Here is a 20,480-nt window from a genome sequence, read left to right as displayed (position 1 = left end):
AAGATGCCTCTTGCTTCCGCAAACGGGGCACTAATGTTTCAGTGGAGGAGGAATATGCTGCACGCAAACCCTCCAGTTGCAGCTCTGCTTCCAGCTGCCTAATTAGGGCCCAGCAGCTGGCTCCGCATCCGATGCCCCTCTCAATGCTGCCCGTAGAAGCCACCCCACACAAGCCGCCTCAGCAGGGCAATCTGGTTTTTGCTTTGGGGCCTCCCATGAATATCGCCATGCCCACAACAGTGGCCACGCAACTCCTGCAACCAAAACACGAGCAGCCTTCTTTTCTTTCTCAACATGCAAAGACTCTAGTAACTGCAGCAATCCCCCTGGCGTTTTCCGGGCGTCCCTGTACTCACGCACAGGTCCCCAAGCGTCAATAGCCTGGGCTAGTGGTCCCAGGGCACGTGTCCCTGGCCACCCTGGGATTTCCCCCAGCGGTGCCAGCTTTTCCCCATGCATCTGGGAAGGCATGGTGTGCCCTTCGGATTCCCTCCGACTACGCCACTTGTCGGGGGACAGCCCCAGCAAGGAAAGACCCTAACTGTGCGTCCTGGCAGATAATCCGAAGAACTGACACATAGCCCTTTCCAGATTCATACGTTCAGGGAAACTTACTGACACAGGCAAGCAGCTGCTCTCCAGTGGCAGCCGGCTGGAGTATTTTCCGCAACCACCTAACAAGGGACCCAAGCTTCTATACCATTTCAGTTAGGACCAAGGCTCATTGTTCTTCTCCCACGTCCTTGGGCAGTCAGTGTTCCCAGGGACTTCACGTCCAGGCCCAGATATTTTCCTTCTTGTTGCTAAGGCATTCCTTGGCTTGGCCGCTGGCCCAGTCATGCCACTCCCGGCCTTGTACCTTAGCCCGAGTCCATCCTGAACTCATCCCCAGCGTGCGTCGGGGAAGAGCACAGCTGATTCCATTAGGGAGGGGATGCATATAACTGAATAGCATTACCCTACACATGCGTCCTTCCCTCATGAGCGCTTCTTAGTGGCATCATTTACATTGGTCATGCTGTGCTCACTATGCCCACATTCAGTGCCATTTTTCCCAACACCAAACGTAACAAGTATTTACGATCTACAGCGTGCTTCCCCCTCCCTCCCCTTCTTTCCATAACCACCATTGAACATTGGTCTCTTTATACATGTCTATTCTCATCTTCTTATAAAACAGGGAGCATACAATATTTGTCCTTATTTGCTTGACGTATTTCATTTATCTTTATACCCTCCAGGTCCATCCATTTTATAATTGTTCCATGGGCTCATCGTTATTCTTTACGGTTGCATAACATTCCATTGTTTGTATGTACCACCTTTTGCTTATCCATTCATCCACTGATGAGCACTTTAGTGGTTTCCGTTTTTTTGCTATTGTGAATAAAGCTGCAGTGAACATAGGAGTGCATGTAACTATTCATGTCACTACTTTTAAGTCTCCAGGGTATGTCTCTAGGAGTGGGATTGCTGGATTGTAAGGTAGTTCTATTTCTAGTTTTTTGAGGAAGTGTCATATCGTTTTCCATACTGGTTGCACCATTTTAAAGTCCCACCAGCAGTGGATAAGGGTTTCAATCTCCCCACATCCTTGTCAACACTTGTCATCTGTTTTTGTTTTTTGGTTGTTGTTGTTTTGTCAGTCCCATTTTAGCTGGGTTGAGATGGTATCTTTTTGTAGTTTTGATTGGCATCTCTCTAATGGCTACTGGAGCCCTACTGGCAAAGGAGTCCTGGTGGCACAGTGGTTAAGTGTTTGGCTGCTAACCAAAAGGTGAGCAGTTTGAATCCGCTAGCCCCTCCTTGGAAACCCTATGGGGCAGTTCTACTCTGTCTTATAGGGTCGCTATAAGTCAGAATTGACTCAACAGCAACGAGTTTTGGAATGGCTAATGATTGTGTGTGATTCATGTGTTTGCTGGCTGCTTGGATGTCTTCTTTGATGAAGCTTCTGTTCACGTCCTTTGCCCATTTTACAGTTAGGTTGCTTTTCCTTTTGTTGTTGAGCTGTTGAAGTTTTCTATAAATTTTGGAGATTAGACCCTTATCTGATATGCTGTTTCCGAAGATTTTTTCTGAATCTGCAGGTTCTGTTTTTACTCTTTTGATAATGTCTTTTGATGAAAATAAATTTTCAGTTTTTATGAGGTCCCATTTATCTATTTTGTCTTCTTCTGGTCTTGGGTTTATTGTTATGTTTGTTATCCTATTTTTATGAAAGATTAAAAAAAAAACCAAAACCATTGCCATCGAGTCGTTTCTGACTCATAGCGACCCTATAGGACAGAGTAGAACTGCCCCGTAGAGTTTTCAAGGAGAGCCTGGTGGATTTGAACTGCTAACCTTTTGGTCAGCAGCCATAGCACTTAACCACTTTGCCACCAGGGTTTCCATGAAAGATTAGGTTCCATAATTTTCTCCCTATGTTTTCTTCCAGAAATTTTATAGTTTTAGGTTTAACATTTAGGTCTTGATCCAATTTGAGTTAATTTGCATATATGGTATGAGATATGGGTCCTGTTTCATTTATTTGCAAGTGGATATCCAGTTTTGCCAGCACCGTTTATTAAAGACACTGTTTTTTCCCAACTGAATGGGCTCTGGCCCCTTGTCGAAGATCAGTTGTCCATAGATGGCTGAGTTGAATTCTCAGTTCTCAATTCTATTCCACTGGTCTATGTGTCTTTCGTTGAACTAATACTGGGCTGTTTTGATTTAAAAAAATTACAGTGGCTATATAGTATGTTTTCGTATCAAGGACTATGAGGCTTTCTGCTTTGTTCTTTTTCTTCAATATTGCTTTGGCTATTTGGGGTTTCTTTCCTTTCCATGGAGACCTTGGTGGTGTACTGTTTAGGAGCCATGACTGCTAAGCAAAAGGTCTGCAGTTCGAATTCACCAGGCACTCCTTGCAAACTCTATGGGGCAGTTCTACTCCGTCCTATAGGGTTACTATGAGTCCGAATTGAGTCAATGGCAATGGGTTTCCTTTCTATATGAAGCTGGTTATTAGTTTTTCCATTTCAGTAAAGAATGTTGTTGGGATTTGTGTCAGGATTGCATTGTATCTGTAGATTGCTTTAGGTAGAATTGACATTTTCACTATATTAAGTCTTCCAATCCATGAGTACGGGATATCTTTTCATTTTTGTAGGTCTCTTTTAGTATAGTAGTGTTTTATAGTTTTCATTGTGTAAGTCTTTTATGTCCCTAATTAGGTTAATTCCTAGGTGTTTTATTGTTTTGGGGGCAATCCTAAATGATATTGTTTTCTTGATTTCTTTTGTGGAGTACTCTTTGTTAGTGTAAAGGAATCCAACTGATTTTTGTGTGTTGATCTTGTACCCTGCGATGTTGCTAAATTCTTCTATTAGTTTCAGCAGTTTTCTTGTGGAATTTTTTGGATCTTCTATATATAGGATCATTGCATCTGCAAATATAGTTTTACTTCTTCATTTCCAATTTGGATACCTTTCATTTCTCTTTCTTGCCTTGTTGCTCTGGCTTAGATTTCCAGTACAATGTTGAATAAAAGTGGTGATAACAGACATCTTTGTCTTGCTCCCATTCTCAAAGGGAAGGCTCTCGATCTTTCTCCATTGATATAATGTTGGCTGCTGGTTTTGCATATATGCCCTTAATTAATTAATTAAATTCAACAGCACTGTCTGTCAGCACTATGGTCTCCCTTCACCTCCTTCCAAGTGCATGGCCCATGAACTCCCAGTTTCAATTTGCTCAGCCTTATAAATTGGGCTACAGCTTTCTCAGTTTAGCTCCCATTCTGTGTTCTTTGTTTGGGGTTTTGCCCAACCCTGTTCCAAAATGGCTGTGGTGAGTGAGTGCTCCAGATGCTAGTGGGTAGGCTCTCCCAGCTTTGGTGCTGTCCTTGCTCCACCTCTCCCCTGTTTCTGCATTTACCTTGACTCTCCAATACTTCAGCTGACGCCTGGAGTTCTGAGCTCTCAGTCTCTTGTTTTTACTCATTGTTCGGTGGGTTAGTTGCTAAGGGATAAATGGGAATGACCATTCACTTCACCATCTTGCCCACCCACCCCCCACAGTAAATTTTTAAAGAGATCTTTTAGGTGATCTGGTTTTTACAGCAGAGTTTGCAGTCTGTTTTCCATTTTTGGTAAGAGGCAGTTACGTGCAAAACTGTTATTGCAAATCATTTAATTATTAAAATTTGAAATGCTTTTTCTGTAAACAGATTGTTTTCAGTTTATTAATTTTGGGTCTGAATTTGAATTTCTAGCATTGCTTTTTTTTCTTTACTCTTGAATTTTACATTTAATGTACTAATACTGCCTATGTGCTAAATTTTAGATAACTTTGTCTTGAACTACAAGGAAAGCTAAATAAGCAGCAATTTTCCTTATATTACCAAAAGGGTTGACTCTTTTGTTTTCTAAATTGACTCATTTTCTAGATATGTGCACATGACTGAACACTCCTGAGTAGTATGTGCAAAATTGAGTGATCATTGTGGATGTTCTTTCTGGAATTGGCTTTGGCATAGATGTATAAGTGGGTGTCTTTATATTATGCATTCTATAAATATTTTATGAATACCCTGTTACTTTACTCCTTTGCAATAATACTTTGCACATAAATTGTAAAAGTCTGAATCAAAACAGATTTCATAGGATATTGGTACACTGTAGACATTGAAATATGACTGCATAGAAATCTGCATTTTCAAACATATATAAGTATGTAACCCGATATGAAAAAGGAAGTAATTATGCTGAGGGGTCTAGGTGTCATAAACCATACCAATAAAGGTTGAGTGCTTTATTAACATTACCAGGGCTCTAAGAATGAATTTAAGAAGTAGACTTGTATATAAATGTATCGAGATCTCTATAGTAATGGTATATTTCATTTTGTTTGGCCCTCCTAGTTATAATTCTATTTGAGCTTTCACATCATGTCCACAGTAGCAAATCAGCTAAAATATCTTGTATATTTAATGTTTTTGGAGCACTCTTTTATTTTTTGTTTGTTTTGGTTTTGTACTTTGAAGAACTGCAGTGATATAATAAGTGGTTTGTGACTTTGAGGTATATAACCAAAAACCAAACCAAACCCAGTGCCGTCAAGTTGATTCCGACTCATAGCGACCCTATAGGACAGAGTAAAACTGCCCCGTAGAGTTTCCAAGGAGCGCCTGGCTGACTTGAACTGCCGACTCTTGGGTTAGCAGCCGTAGCACTTAATCACTATGCCACCAGGGTTTCCTTGAGGTATGTACATATATATATATATATAAATTTTTTTATATATACCTTAAAAGGTAAATAATATTCTATTCATGTAATTAAGTGTCAAATATGGATGTATGTAGAAGAAAAGAGTAGAATTCCTAAAGGAAGAGATCGATGTGATCTAGACTTATCCTGAGACTTTGTAACAAGGCAGGACTTATTTGGGGTCTTGAAGGGTAGATTGGATTTGGATCAGTAGTGGAGAAAAAGGAGGTTTTGCTAGTAGGAAATGACATAAATAGAATACAGAGTATGACAACATGACATATTGTTGTTGTTGAGTTGATTCTGACTCATAGAGACCCCATGTGACAGAGTAGAACTGCCCCTTAGGGTTTTCTAGGCTGTAATTTTTAATGTTTACAGGAGCAGATGACCAGGTCTTTTCTTCCGTGGAGCCTCTGGGCAAATTTGAACCACCAACCTGTCAGTTAGCAGCCAAGCATTTATCTGTTGCACCTCCAGGGCTCCTTGAAAAAATGACACACATCTGGGAAAGGGTGCCTATAGGTTGCCCTAGTTGAAATTTACAATTAGAAAATTAGACATAGGCATATAGTAGGGATCTTGGGTATCAGCATATCAGGAGTTAGGAGTTTGCTATGTGGGCATTAGGGGAATAAAGGCATTTACTCTTACAACAATGGTCAGGATGGGTTGGAAGGAGAAGGACTGGAGACAGGTAACACAGACTAATCAGAATGCAATTTCAATTGGTCAAAGAGCAAAGTAGTAACTGTCTCTACTCAGACCATTGCTGTGGGAACTGAAAGTTATGGGGTGATGTAAGAGAAATCACGAAGTTCACTGGGACCTGATGGACAAGGGCCATTAGAACTAACTCTAAGTTTTTCATTATGTTATCCAGAGAGATTGATGATGCTAGTGGCAAACTATGCCTTACTATAAAGGAGTCTCAAAAATGCATGAGAAAGGATGATACATAATTAATTTGTACCAGGCCTGGCATTTACATTCTTTTATATTGGTATATTTGTAAAGGGAAATTATAATAAAAGACTTGGCTACTAGTGTGTTTTGTTGTTGTTTAGTAACAGTAGAGCCGTGAAGGAAAACTATGACCATAGATTTTGTTTGGAAGAATAGCAACATTGCAATTCCCTTCAATGCAACAAATTATTGACCTTTTCTGTGAAAGCTAATGGACAGACCTTGCAAGGGTTACAGATGTGATTAACCCATACTCAGGCCCTCAGCGATCGTGAAGCTAGCTATGTACAACCAAACACCTCATGAGATTTGATTCCTTGGTTTGGAGGTTTAGGGTCATGGTTTCATGCAACATCACAGTTAATTGGCCTCATAACATGTTAAGTGCTTCTGTTCTACCTCCTAGTTCATTGCATAGTGCCTTGGGTCTTAAAAGCTTGCAAATGGCATCCAAGGCATAAAAATTGGTCTCTGTTAGCCTGGAACAACAGAGGAAGAAGGAGAATCAGGAATAGGAGGAGGATATGAAATGTGTGGCTAATTGCCTCCATGAACAACTGCCTCATTTGCCATGAGACTAAAAGAAATGGGTAGTGCCCAGGTACCATTACTGAACATTTTGATCAAAGATCCTATAGAAGAATCCTGATCAAAAGGGGGAGAATGCAGAGCAGATTTCAAAATCTCATGGAATACAATATTTCTGGAGCCATGGAGGCTGAATGAACCCTCAGAACTATTGTCCTAAGATAATATTTATACCTTAAACCAAACATATCCCCTGAAGTCTTCTTAAAGCCAAATAATAGTTTGGCTTAACTAGTAAAGAATATCTGCCTTGAGCATTGTGCTCTTTTATATGGGATCAAATTGACAATAGCAACTCCAAAGAGTAGATAGGAAGCTTTGGGGGCAGCGGCAGTGAATTTATGTTATTGAAGGAGGAATAAGTCAGAAAAGGAGAGTGAGAATGGTTGTACAACTTGAAGAATGTAATCAATGTCACTGAATTGTACATGTAGAAACTGTTGAATCGGTATATGTTTTTGCTGTGTCTGTTCTCAATAACGAAAATAAAATATTTTTTAAAAAGATCTTACAGACAAACACTGACCAGTACATGAAAAAGGGCTGATGCAAGGCAGACTGTGAATGTCACAATAGACATAGAAACAATGTGCTATGGGATTCAAAAGAAAAGAAGTCACTCTGATAAGGGTACCTGAAAAAGTTGTATGGACTAGCTAGCGCTTTTTTTTAAGTTGGCCCTTGAGAGTTCGGTAGGTGTTCACAAAAGATTTAAAATATTTTTGTTTAAAAATATAATTCGTCATATATTGTGATTCACTCTTTTGCTTTTTTTAATTTCCTTAGGTATATTGACTCAAGTGAAGCTTATTTTATTGCGCAGCTGAAAACATTAAATTAAAATTTTTTAATATCTTCTTTGGTAATCACTGTAAAATTTTGGAGCCAACTATATTAGTTCCACAAAACACATCAGGTATTCTCTACTCTCACATTATTTGTATGTTTTAGTCCAGGCCCAGAGCATTTTCAGTTGCTAGCTTGAGTATGTGTCATTAAGATACAGCAGATGTTTATTTTGTGGAAGTTCAGAGAGCCCCTTGAATATTGATAATGACAGAGTTTCTGTCTTACTAGTGGTGGTCTGTGTATCTTTGAATCCCTACCTCACAGCAATTTCAATACTCCTTTACTATGAATCCCCCCTCCCCTCACTACCTCCACTCTTTTCTAGGAGATCTTGTTGTTGTTAGATGCTGTCGCGTAGGTTCCTACTCATACCGACCCCACAGAACAGAGTAGAACGCTCCATAGGGTTTCCAAGGAGCAACTGGTGGATTTGAACTGCTGACCTTTTGGATTTGAACTGCTGACCTTAACCACTACGTCACCAGGGCTCCTAGGAGATCTTAGGTACTACATAAACTGATGAAAACAACCCCTCCCTTTTCTGATACTGATTCTACATTTTCACTCCAATTTACATTCTGGTTTTATTTATTGTCCCTACTGTTATACCTCTCTATTTCTGTATTTTTCTACAAAGCTATTCTAACCCCCATCTCTACTTTATCTTGCTTATCAATGTAATTACATTTTCTACCTTATTGTAATTTGTCTGTCCTGGGAAAAGTACTTCCCTAACCGCCGCCCTGCCACCTGATCTACCTGAATTGTTGCTGTTGTCATGTTATTCCTTATTAATTTGCAGAAAAAAAATTGAAAATGAAATTTCTGAGTCCAATGCTGATAATATTTCTATACAAATGTGTTCATATTGGCACTTATTCTCTTTGGTGGGGAAATATCCTGTCAGTGTATATTGACCTCATTTTTTTTGGTTTGTTTTCAAACAGTTTTTCCCTATTAGTATTTAGAAAATATTTTCCAGCATACAATTTAAAATTGCATATATTTATCTAAGGCTGTCCCTTCTACTAGTTTTCATAAAACCTCCAACCAGATTTATAATTCTCTCCATGTTCTTTTCTCAGGACATTTGTCTGATTCATGTTTATTCATTTTCCTCAGACTGTTTTATGTATTCTTATTCATATTTTAAAACAATTATATACTTAGGCTTATAAGTGTATGTTATAAAGTATGTATGTTTATATACTCATGTTTTCAAATATGAAAACTTGTTCATATTTGATCTTCAAAGGTATGTTCTGGCGACCTTCGTAATTGTCATCTCTTTGAGGAAATCATTGTGTAGCCACCATGAGGGTGTTCAGAAAAGCATCTCCCTTTGGATTTTTCCTCACATATATTGAGATGTGTTTTCCTGTGTTTACTTTTATTTATTTTCATTTTGTCAGAAGGAGAGATTTAACACAAGAAAATTTCTTCAGCAGTGTTTCATAGGACAATTCCCTAACTAAGCTGAAATTCACTGCAGTGAGGTCTGAATTTAAGATAAAGTTTCAGAAGTTAGAAGCGATGGGAGGAGTCTGATTTCGATTAAGCAGTAATTTATTACAGCTAAGTATTTTTTACCAGTTCTCTAATGCTTTTTGCATATTTGTAATTCATTGTCTTTTAATAGTTATTCTTTTTAAAGGTAGTTAATATAAGAAGTAAACCAAAAATCAAACCCACTGCCTTGGAGTCAATTCCAACTCATAGCAACCCTACAGGACAGAGTAGAACTGCCCCATAAGTTTTCCAAGGCCGTGATCTTTACAGGAGTGGACTGCCACATCTTTCTCTCACAGAATGGCTAGTGGGTTCCAACCCCCGACCTCTGTTTAGCAGCCGAATGCTTAACCACTGCGCAACCAGGGTTCCTAATATAAGCACTAATGTTTAAACATAAATTTTAATTATGGTGTTAAAAATAAAATTAAATCATTTTAAAATGGAAATATTCTTTTCTTGCCTCATTTAGCCCTTTACTAGAACTAATGTTTAGACCCTCAGAATATAGATGAAATTATAGGTATAGATTTTCACAAATGCAAGGTAAGCTTCATTGAAAGAAAACAGTTAAAAGTAAATGCAAAACAAAATAGCAATTACGACAGTCTTTGTTTTTAAATTCCACTTAAGAAAAAGCACTGATTTCAAAATTGCTAAGATCTTTGGCAAAGCTTGCCCCAGTGAACTAACGCCATGAAATGGCATTGGCTAAATCACAGAATGTCATTTTCACCAACCTTTTCAAACACCCTGAATAGAGAAAAATCTCGAGAAATACCTATTATAATTGAAAAAGCATTTCTGTGGGTATATGTCATTCATAGAGATATAGAATGTTGGAACCAGCAGAAAACATAGTATTTATACAGTACATTGGTTTTCTGATTTTTTTTCCTAAAGCAACTGAGTTTAAAGTGTGTTGGAACATTTAGATGACCATACCAAAAACCAAACCCACTTCTGTCAAGTCGATTCCGACTCATAGCGACCCTGTAGGACAGAGTAGAATCGCCCCATAGAGTTTCCAAGGAGTGCCTGGCGGATTCGAACTGTGACCTTTTGGTTAGCTACACACTCTATTCCACAACTAATTGGACTTCTGCCCTATCTCAACTCTTTGTCATCACGCATCAATCTAAACCATTCACATAGTCCCAACCTCAGGAAAGGAAGGCCACTGTCCACAGAGGGGGAGATACCTGTCTCTAACAGGCATCAAGATAGCTCCCTGCCCTGGAACACTGGCAAGGGTGCACTGGTCCCTCAAGATAGTCAAGAGATATAGCTGTCCCAGAATTTATCAGTAACATCAGTTGGTGATGCAGAGGAGCCAGCTATACTCTGCCTGACAGAAAGAATGGGGAGTCCATGGAAAGGTGGGGTGTCTGGCATGCCTCCGACCCTTTAATTCAGTACATCTGCCCCCTAAAACACTTCTACTAATTCTGGCTAGTAATAGTGATTCAGAGATTTCCCAAGTGTATTAATCTAAGTTGTGCTGGACCCTCTACCAGATTCCTCACCTTCTCTTCTTCTGGTCCTTTTCTTCACATGATGCTGAACTCTGGATTCAGAACCCTGAGTGTCACCATGTACTGTGGTCTCTGGACTTGGTTTTACATGCGGTCTCTCTAATGGACTCTGGGAAATGATCCCCCCTGCAGTAGTGTTACTTGTAGGGTACAGGGGTTGCAGACTGCAGTGAGTGTCACTTTCAGAGGGGATGACACCAAAATGACTGTCTAAAATTTTTGTACATTGTTTCAGCAGGAATTATTATTTTTTATAAAAAATATCTCTGTAATTATAACAAAAAATTTTTTTCAAGCCCAGCTTACAACTGTCCATATACCTACAAGGCAAAAACTCTATGCTAACTCACTTTTTGAACCGTCTAATGCACTCCAGGTGGCTTAGGGGTTAAGTGCTACCGCTGCAAACCAAAGAGTCACAGTTCAAATCCAACAGGCGCTCCTTGGAAACTCTATGGGGGCAGTTCTACTCTGTCCCACAGGGTTGCTATGAGTCGGAATGGACTCCACGGCACTGGCGTTTTTTTTTTTTTTTAAATGCACTCCAGTCAGAGCTGTCATTATTACCCAATTACAATGATGCTTTGAATCACATTTCGTCTGTATGGGCTTACAAGCGCAAGCTGTTGTTTTCCTTGCTGCCGGTGTTTTTATAGTCACTGATTTTGTCAAATTTTCTGATATATTAGCTGCAATATTGTGGTAATTAGCATGGGGGGGTGACACGAGCCCTAGTGACACCATTGCTCCCCTGGATCCTCTCTAGCTAAGGGTTTCTCCTATGGCCCCTTCCTTAAAAAAAAAAAAATCGGTTGCCGTAAAGTCTATTCCTACTCATAGTGACCCTATAGGACAGAGCAGTTTCCAAGGAGTGCCTGGCGGATTCTAACTGCTGACCCTTTGGTTAGCAGCCACAGCACTTAACCATTACGCCACCAGGGTTTCCAGTAAGTGGCACAGACGTGTGGAAAAACAATACATATACCTTTTCCCATTAAGTTAAAAATAGAATATATTTTTATGGTACATGAACCTTGAAAACATTATGCTGAGTGGAATGTCAGTCACAAAAAGGACAAATATTGTATGATCCCACTTCTATGAAATATCTAGAATAGGCAAGTGTATAGGAAAGGCAGAGCGAGGGGCAATCTCTTAATCTGTGCCACTCTCCCTCTCCCCTCTCACGGAGGGGGACGGTGACTGGACTTGTGCTCGGGGCAAATGCTCTCCTCTAACCCTCCCTCGCTGTGTCTCTGGTGTATAGAGACCAAAGCTTATTAGTGGTTACCAGCGGCGAAAGGGAGGAGGGAACTGGGGACTCATTGCTAAGGGAACACTGAGTTTCTGTTAAGGGTGATGGAAAAATTTGGAAATGGATTAATAGTGATGACTGAACAACATGATGAATGTAATTAATGCCACTGAACTGTACACATAAAAGAAGTGTTGAAATGGAAAATATTTTGTTACATATATATTTACGACACACACACACAAAGCCTAGAATCATCTTTTAAATAAAATACATCAGACTCTTAGGAGGGGGATGCATTTTGGAAGAGCATCTGTAAAGGGGAGAATTGTAATTTATGTATATGGTTAAATTTTGTAAAAACAGGTTATATACACTAGCAGCTTGTCGTGGTCTTTTGTTAGTTGCTGTGCAGCCTGCTCCTACTCGTGGCAATGTTACACGTAACAGGTAAACATTGCCCCGTCCTTTTTTATATAAGCCCAACAAAAGAGAGAGGAGTTGTCCATTAACCAGATAAAGTAATGCCTACCTGATGCAACACACAGAACATGAAAACTGAGTGGTTTAACACAACAAACATTTATTTTTCTGCACAGAAAATCTGAGGTGGCAGGGGTTGTCCGCTATTAGGTGACCCAAGGATTCAAGCTGCTTCCACCAGCTGGTTCTGTCATTATGCCTAATGGAAGAAAAAGCATGGTGGTAGCATACTGGCTCTCAAATGCCTTGGTCTATAAGTGACAAATAGTAGTTTCTGCTCATATTTTGGTAGCAAGGGTTAGTCCCATGACACAAGATGTGGATGGTGCCCACGCATATGTCCCAAGTGTGTTTTATTCTCATTTTCGCCTTTTTTTAAGGCACATACGGCACTTTGGGGAAACCCCGGTGGCGTAGTGGTTAAGTGCTACGGCTGCTAACCAAAGGGTGGGCAGTTCAAATCCACCAGGTGCTCCCTGGAAACTCTATGGGGCAGTTCTGTCATATAGGGTCGCTATGAGTTGGAACCGCCTCGATGGCACTGGGTCTGGTTTGGTTTATAGCACTTTGGACTCAGGGTCCTTCTTTTTATCACTTGGGAACAATACTGAGTGGTGAGAAGAAAAATGAGACAGAAGGTTGGCCTCAGGTGGGGAGGAGTGGAACAGCGTGTGCTCTAGGCAAATGCAAACCAGGGGTCTAATCTCTGCTTTGTCAAAAATTCTCATGGACTTCAGACTTTCTGGAGCCATGGAGGCTGGATGAACCCCTAAAACTGTTGCCCTCAGATATTCTTTAAACTTTAAACCAAAAATATCCCCTGAATAATGGTCTGAGACTAGAAAGACCCCGGCAGTCATGGCCCCCAGACCTTCTGTTAGCTCAAGACAGGGACCATTCCCAAAGCCAAGTCTTAGGGATTAGACTGGACTATAACATGGAAAATGATAGTGGTGAGCAGTGAGCTTCTTGGATCAAGTGGACACGAGACTATGTTGGCATCTCCTGTCTGGAGTGGGCAGAGGGGGTCAGAAGCTGGCCGAATGGACACGAAAAGAGAGAGTGGAAGGAAGGAGTGTGCTGTCTCATTAGGGGGAGAGCCATTAGGAGTATATAGCAAGGTATATAAGAAATTTTTTATAAAAGACTGACTTGATTTGTAAACTTTCACTTAAAAAACAATAAAAAATTAAAAAAAATTCTCTTAAGTCTTCTTCTTAAAACCAAAACATAGTTTAGTTTAACTAGTAAAAAATGTCTGCCTTGAGAATTATGTTCTTTTAAGAACTATCTGTATGGGATCAAAGTGACAACAGCAACATGAAAAATTAGATAGAAACCAGTGAGTTTATGTTATTGGGGGAGGAACAAGTCAGAAAAGGGGGGTGAGAATGGCTGCACAACTCAAAGACTGTAATCAATGTCACTGAATTGTACATGTAGAAACTGTTGAATTGGTGTCTGTTCTGCTGTTTATACTCTCAACAACAAAATTAAAAAAATTACCCTGTCAACTCACATTTCCAAGCTGAGTCTCAGTTTCTTCATCTGTGAAGTGGGTTGGATAAGCCATGTCTCATAGGACTATTAGACTATGTGTAATGTACGTTTTTTAAAAAAAAACCTGGCAAAATGTGTGGCATATCTTAATCTTTAATGAATGGGAGTTATTGCTGAGATTATGTCTTCAAAAAACTCTACTACCCTTTTTTTTTTTTTTTTTTTAATACAGGCCGTCCCAGATAACATGAAGTGCTTTAGGAGACGGCAAATCAGATAAAAACACTGCTTAGGAAGTAAGATTTAGGGAATTTTTTCCCCCTCAGAAGGTATATGATTCAACTTGTGTATAAAGATGTCTATCCCAGCTGGATACAACTTAAAGATCCTAGAATTTGTGTCAAGAACAAACTACTTTCCTCCCTGCCATCCAAAACACCAGTGTTTTCATTCACTTCATCGTCACCAAAACTTTAGATGTTGCCAAATTACACTCAAGGTAATTAAAATATCCCTTGAATGCAGTGGAGCCTGGCTCTCCCAGCCCCACCCAGATACTGCCATCCCAACATCTTCCGAAAATCTCACCTAAGTCTTTAGAGAGGATGTGTATAAAACATCTGGTTAGTGCCATGTCTTCAACTTCACTGCTACAAGCATGCAGGGAACCTCCCATTCCTACTTTTACTCATGATACCAAAGTAACTAATAGGCATTTTTTCACTCCAGGCTTTTTTTTCTCTTAACTATGAGACACGATATCCGAGTCTGGTCCCTGGTCACCACTCCAGAAATCCTCCCCCACCCCAACCTTCTAGCTTATCTTGTAATTAACACTGAAGGACATGCAATTTCCCAAAGCTCCAAACTGCTTGCTTCAGGGCATTTATATTGACACTCTGAAGTGGACCTTCCCACTTGCCCACTTCTGCCCATCACCTACACACTTCTTTTTACTTGTGATTTAGTTCCTGGAGGATCCCCACCATTGCCCTTGTATGATGCTGCTCCCATACTATAAAATGCTATGGGCAGAGCCTGGGACTTGGTTATCCTAGTGTTCCCAGGATGCGTGCAGTGCCTTTCGAAGGGTAGATGCTCATTTAATGTTTCAGAATAACTGAATCAGTGAACAACAGGTCAAATTTATTAAGGTTAAATTGCTCTTACATTCTTGAATAAGCTAAGCAAATGCAGGTATTTATCATTTAAGTTTACAGAACCATGTACTAAAAGGGATAAGAAAAGCCAAAAAAGATGACCATCTTTTACATTTTTCTGTATTTGTTTATATCAACATTTTTAAAGCTGAGTTTTTCACATTTCCAAGGAAGTATCTATCCAAATGTCATGTCATGTTATCTTATCCCTGGTCACAGAATAAGATTGTTGATTTCCTACTTTGTTTTACAAAACAGCAAAGCTCTTAAACATCTTAAACAGCAATAAATGTATGAACATATACTTAGATTCTAAAGCTATGTAAATGTTATACTAATGGAAACATTTGAATAATGACCCCATAAAAGGGTAAGTCTTCAAGCTACCCATATGCAACAGGAAAATAAGGATACGTATATGCACTGTGCTCATTCTGCTCCCACCCTCCACTACTTAGAAAGCTTGTCAAAAACAAAGTGAAGAATCTGCCTCTGAACTCACTAGGGGTGGGAGCAGCTGCTGGAGGTGCCACTGGAACTCTCCATGGCCGTGGCGGTAGCACCAGAGCTGGCTGAAGCTCCGGCTTGAGCTTTTTCTTCCTCTTCTTTCAAAGCCTCTCTGTACTGCTGTGAGAAAGAAGGTGGGTCAACCCCATGGACCCTGGCCAAAAACTCCAGGAGTTTCATCTTGCTGATTTCTGCATGGGCTCTTGGACCCCACAGGAACTCGTAGCGTGGAGGATCACTGTCAGGCAGCTGCCGGTACTCCAGGTACTTTTCCTGCACCAGCTCTTTGGTGACTAAATTACCAGGTTCCCCAAAGATGAAGTGCTTCCGCCCAGCATATATGTCCATCGTATTCAGCACTTCCCAGATTTCCTCCTCAGTGATGCGGTTGCCCTTCATGAAGATCACGCCCAAGATAAGAATCAGGAGGCCAGACTTCGGCATGCCTTCTGTTTCAATCAGCATCCCATCATAGGTGAGGTCCAGTTTAATGAGGAGGACATAGCAGTGGCTGACGGGGTCTACTTCCTTCACATCAAGGCCAAATACCATCTCTATGCGCTCAGAGGCTTTCAGGAGGATCTCAGTGAAGTGATCTTCATACTCTTTGATGACAGTATCCAGCATGTCTGCTTTTGTGACTGGCTCTTTTATTTGATACTTGAACAGCAGAAAATTCACCAACATAGCCACCTTCTCCTCTACAGGGTTTCTGGGCAAGTTTTCAATGTCCAGTGGAGACTCTGAGGTACGTGAAGTCTCCTCATCTTCTTCGCTGCTGGAGTCTTCATCAGATGTGCCCTCTGAGCTGGCTGAGAGGGCAGTGGAAGAGGCGTACTCACTCTGAGAATCCTGAGCACTACTGGGTATCTCTGCAGTGGTATCCTCCTCCAGGTTGCTGGGAGTTGGAGAAGAGGAGGAGGAAGAAGAGGTCTCCTCCTCAACCTCGAGGAGCAGTTCATCATCCAGTCCCTCAGCCTCACTGCAGATATGAAGGTGTTCCTCAGGAGGGACGCGGGGGCTCTCCTTTCTGCTAGGCATGATGACTTGTGTGGGTGGCAGCAGACAAAAGAGTCTGGGCAGGAGATGTGGGAGAGGAGGCCCACAGCCTAAAGGGGAGAGGAAATATGTGGGCCAACTCAGCTGGTAAACTAAAATGTGGCATCTCTGACAAAGGCTTTCTCCACCAAGCTTCTCTTGAGGGATACTGTTCTAGGGTCTCACAGGTCTCCCGCCCTCCTAGTCAGATTCCCCATAACAACCTGAAGGAGTAAATGAGAAGACCCCTTTGAGGGCAGCCATCCAACTCAGCTCAAGGCTTTCCATGGCTCATGGTAGGGCAGGGCGGGTCAGACTCTCTGTAGCTGCCTTGGTTTTGAGCTGGATGGTCTCCTCGGTTCTCATTCAGGTTCCTTACCTGGTAGCAACTGGGCTCTTTTGCCTCTGATGACCTGAAGCCACCCCTCTCAGATCAAAGCCTCACCTCCCAGAAAGATCACAGGAGAAAGTGAGGGGCTACCTCATCCAACCACCCTCACCCAGGGATTAGCAGGGATAACCGCAGTGGCTAGATGCTGTGGCCCATGTGTTCTGGGGTGGATGGTACTCTCAGATTCCACTCAGGGTCCTTACCTGGACTCTTAGAAGGGTCTGGGACTCCTGCTGACCTGATGTCACTTTCTCAGACAAAAGCCTTCACCTCTCTGACACCCCTGAGGAAGAAATGAATGGACCCCTCAGCCTGACAGCCCTGGCAAGTGTTGCCCAGAGCCAACAACAGGGGCAGGGTAGGACTCTTTGTGTTCCCACTGTTCTGGAGTTGTAGGCTCCTTAGTGTCTTATCTTGATACTTAGCAGGGCCTGAAACTCCACCCTCTACTGACATGATCTGCACCCCCAGACTAAGGTCATGATCCCTCTCAGACTCCTCAGGCAGAACACAGGGGACACTATCTCTGGCTTCCCCTGCCAAAGGCCTTTTAGGGCTGACATCAAGGTGGAGGTTCTAATCTGTCACATCCCTTCTGTCCTGAAGTGGGTGGTCCCATCAGGCCTCACTCAAGATCCTCACTAGGACTCCTGCACAGGGTGGCAATCTACCCCGTTAACCTGAGGCATATCTCCTCAAACCAGGTATCACCTCCCTCAGACGCATGATTTGGAAGTGAAAGTTACATCAGCCTGCTAGCTCTACCTAGGGCATGCTGGGATGATGGTAAGGGCAGGGCTGTAATCCGTTTGACCCATTCTGTTCTGGGTTACAGGGTCCCAACTCTGTATTTCCTTTACAAATGGCAATTCCTGAGACCCTCTCCTAACTTGAGGTTGTCCACTCACAGTAAGGCCTCAATTCCCTGTGACCATGGTGGAGGAGTGAGGGGGTATCTCATCTGGTCACTCCTGCTCAGTGTCTCCTTAAAGTCCAACTGGTCTGTGGGACCACAATTTTCTGGGGTGGTAATCTCCTTATCCCTAGCTTGCATTACTTACCTTGACGACTGGCAGGGCCTGGGATGACTCCTTCTGACTTCACGTAGCCTACTCAGACCAAAGTCTTCACCAACCTGAGACTGCCAGAAGATGGTGCTGAAAGCAGAGCAGAACTCTGTGTGACTCCCACAGTTCTGTGATGGGTGGCCCCACAGTTCCAACTCAGTGTCTTACCTTGACCTCTAGTGTGGTGTGGGACTCCTCCCTCTGCTGTCCTAATGTTGCAAACTCACAATAAGGCCTCAATTTGCTGTAAGGACTATGAAGAAGGGAGGGAGCATCCCATCCACCCACTCCAGGGTCTCTGGCTCCCAGGGCTCCCAGTGGTCTTTGGAACCACATTTATGGGTCCCTAACTCAGGGTTCTTACCGTCACTCCTGATGTGCTCTGGAGTTCTCCTTCTGCTGACTTGCTGTCACCTACTCAGAGTAAAGCCTTCAGTTTCCTGAGGCCCCAAGGAAGAAGTGAGGGGTCATCTCAGCCTGAAAGCCCTGCTCGGGGAATCCCAGGGCTAACAGCAGCAAAGCGAAAAATTCTAAGTGAGCCCCACTATCAGGGTTGGTGGTCCCCCCTGCAGACCTAAATCAAGATCCTTACCTTGATTCGAGCAGATCCCCCCTCTGCTGATCTGGCAGGTATCTCCACAAACCAGAGCTGGCACCTTTCTGAGATTTTCAAGATAGAAGCAATGGAGTACCTCGGCAGACAGTTCTGTGCAGGGCCCACCAGGGTTGAAAACAGGACCATCACAGCAATTTGTGTCTCCTCCTCTGTTCCAGAGCCGGTGGACTCCTCAAGCCCACTCAGTGTCTTACCTTGACACCCAGCAAGGCCTGGGACTCCTCCCTCCACTGAACAGAAACCACCCCCTCAGACCAAGCCTTCACCTCCCACAGACCCCCACGGCATATATCTCCTCCCGAACATCTGGCCCTCCATGCCTGGAATCTTCTGGGACAGATAGCACGGGCAGGTCTCTGAGGGACCCCTATGTTCTGGAGTATGTGTCCTCTATCCTCACTCAGAATCCCGTCCTGGAGTTTTAGCTGGACCTCAGCTCCTCCCTTTGTTCCCGGAGGCTGTATCCTTAAGAACAAAGCCTGAACTGAGGGATTCCTGAGCTGGGAGTCAAAGGATACAATTCTGTTACCATGCCTGGATCTTCCCATGCCTCACTAAAGGGGGCGGGGTATAGTGGAGGCCTCAGCGGTTAAGAGCTCAGCTTCTAATCGGAAGATAGGCAATTGGAACCCACCAGCCGCTCCTTGGAAACCCTACGGGGTAGTCCTCCTCTGCCCCACAGGGTCACTATGAGTCGGAAAGGACTCCCCGGGCGACCCTTTTTTATTCTCTCCTGCCTCTTGTGGTGGGTGATCCCCTCAGATCTCATTCAGGGTCCGTACTTTACTTTACTCCTGGCAGGGCCTGAAAATCCTCCCTTTACTAATTGAGCATATCTTCTCAGTACAAGGCCCTCACCTCTCTCAGCCTACCCAAAATGAGCCCCACGAGGCTTCGGCCTGACTCCTCAGTGTGGGGGTTGCCAGGGACAAGAGCAGGCTGGGGCACGGCACTTATCTTGGGGCTCCCTTTGTTCTGCAATGGGTAGTTCTCAGTCCTCACTCAAAGTCTTACCTTAACACTGGTCAAGGTCTGGAAATTAAGACTTTTTGCGGGCGAGACGCCGCAACCGTCGATTCAAGTTCCGAAGCCACAAACTCTCGCGAGGCAGAAGTTAGGGGAAACCACTTCCGCTTCCTCTGCGGGGTGTGGGAATGGGGGTGGGGTGAGGGTGGGGTTGGGGTACCAGGGCTGACGGCAGGGGTGGAGCTTTGGGGGGCGTCCTCCATTTTGAAATTGGGAACTAAAATTGAGTGGCTGACTCTGTTTTCATTCAACTTTTTAATATACGTACAGCCATTGTAGTAATAGGAAGCAGAAGAAATTAAAGCACCAAGGATCAGAAAACAGGAAATAAAATTTCCACAGTTAACAAATGATTAGACATTACACGAGGAAGACTGAAAAAAAAAACTATTCAATCAATAAAAGGGCGTATAATTATTGTTTGGTAGAAAGCAATGTACAAAAATATACTTTGTTTTTTCAGCAACAAACACTATGGCAATTTAAACAAAATATATCTTGTAAAATGCCATAACAATATTTCAAATATTGCAGAATCTAACCCCACATTGGAAACCCTGGTGGTGTAGTGGTTAAGTGCTACAGCTGTTAGCCAGAGGGCCCGCAGTTCGAATCCGCCAGGCACTCCTTGGAAACTCTATGGGGCAGTTCTACTCTGTCCTATAGGGTCGCTATGAGTCGGAATCCACTCGACGGCACTGGGTTTTGGTTTAACCCCACATTGTAAGAAAT

General features: G+C 42.5%; 1 protein-coding gene across 1 annotated transcript; it reads right to left on the bottom strand.

The window, feature by feature from the left end:
• Positions 1–15,604: 15,604 nt before the first annotated feature.
• Positions 15,605–16,651, bottom strand: LOC126068817 (melanoma-associated antigen B16-like). The gene has a single exon (XM_049871515.1). It carries the CDS (start codon positions 16,649–16,651, stop codon positions 15,605–15,607), a length of 1,047 nt encoding a protein of 348 aa, XP_049727472.1.
• Between the last annotated feature and the right edge of the window lie 3,829 nt (positions 16,652–20,480).

The sequence above is a fragment of the Elephas maximus genome, chromosome X (assembly GCF_024166365.1).
Source record: "Elephas maximus indicus isolate mEleMax1 chromosome X, mEleMax1 primary haplotype, whole genome shotgun sequence".
Classification (NCBI taxonomy): domain Eukaryota; kingdom Metazoa; phylum Chordata; class Mammalia; order Proboscidea; family Elephantidae; genus Elephas; species Elephas maximus.
This window is presented reverse-complemented; position numbering and strand designations above follow the sequence as displayed.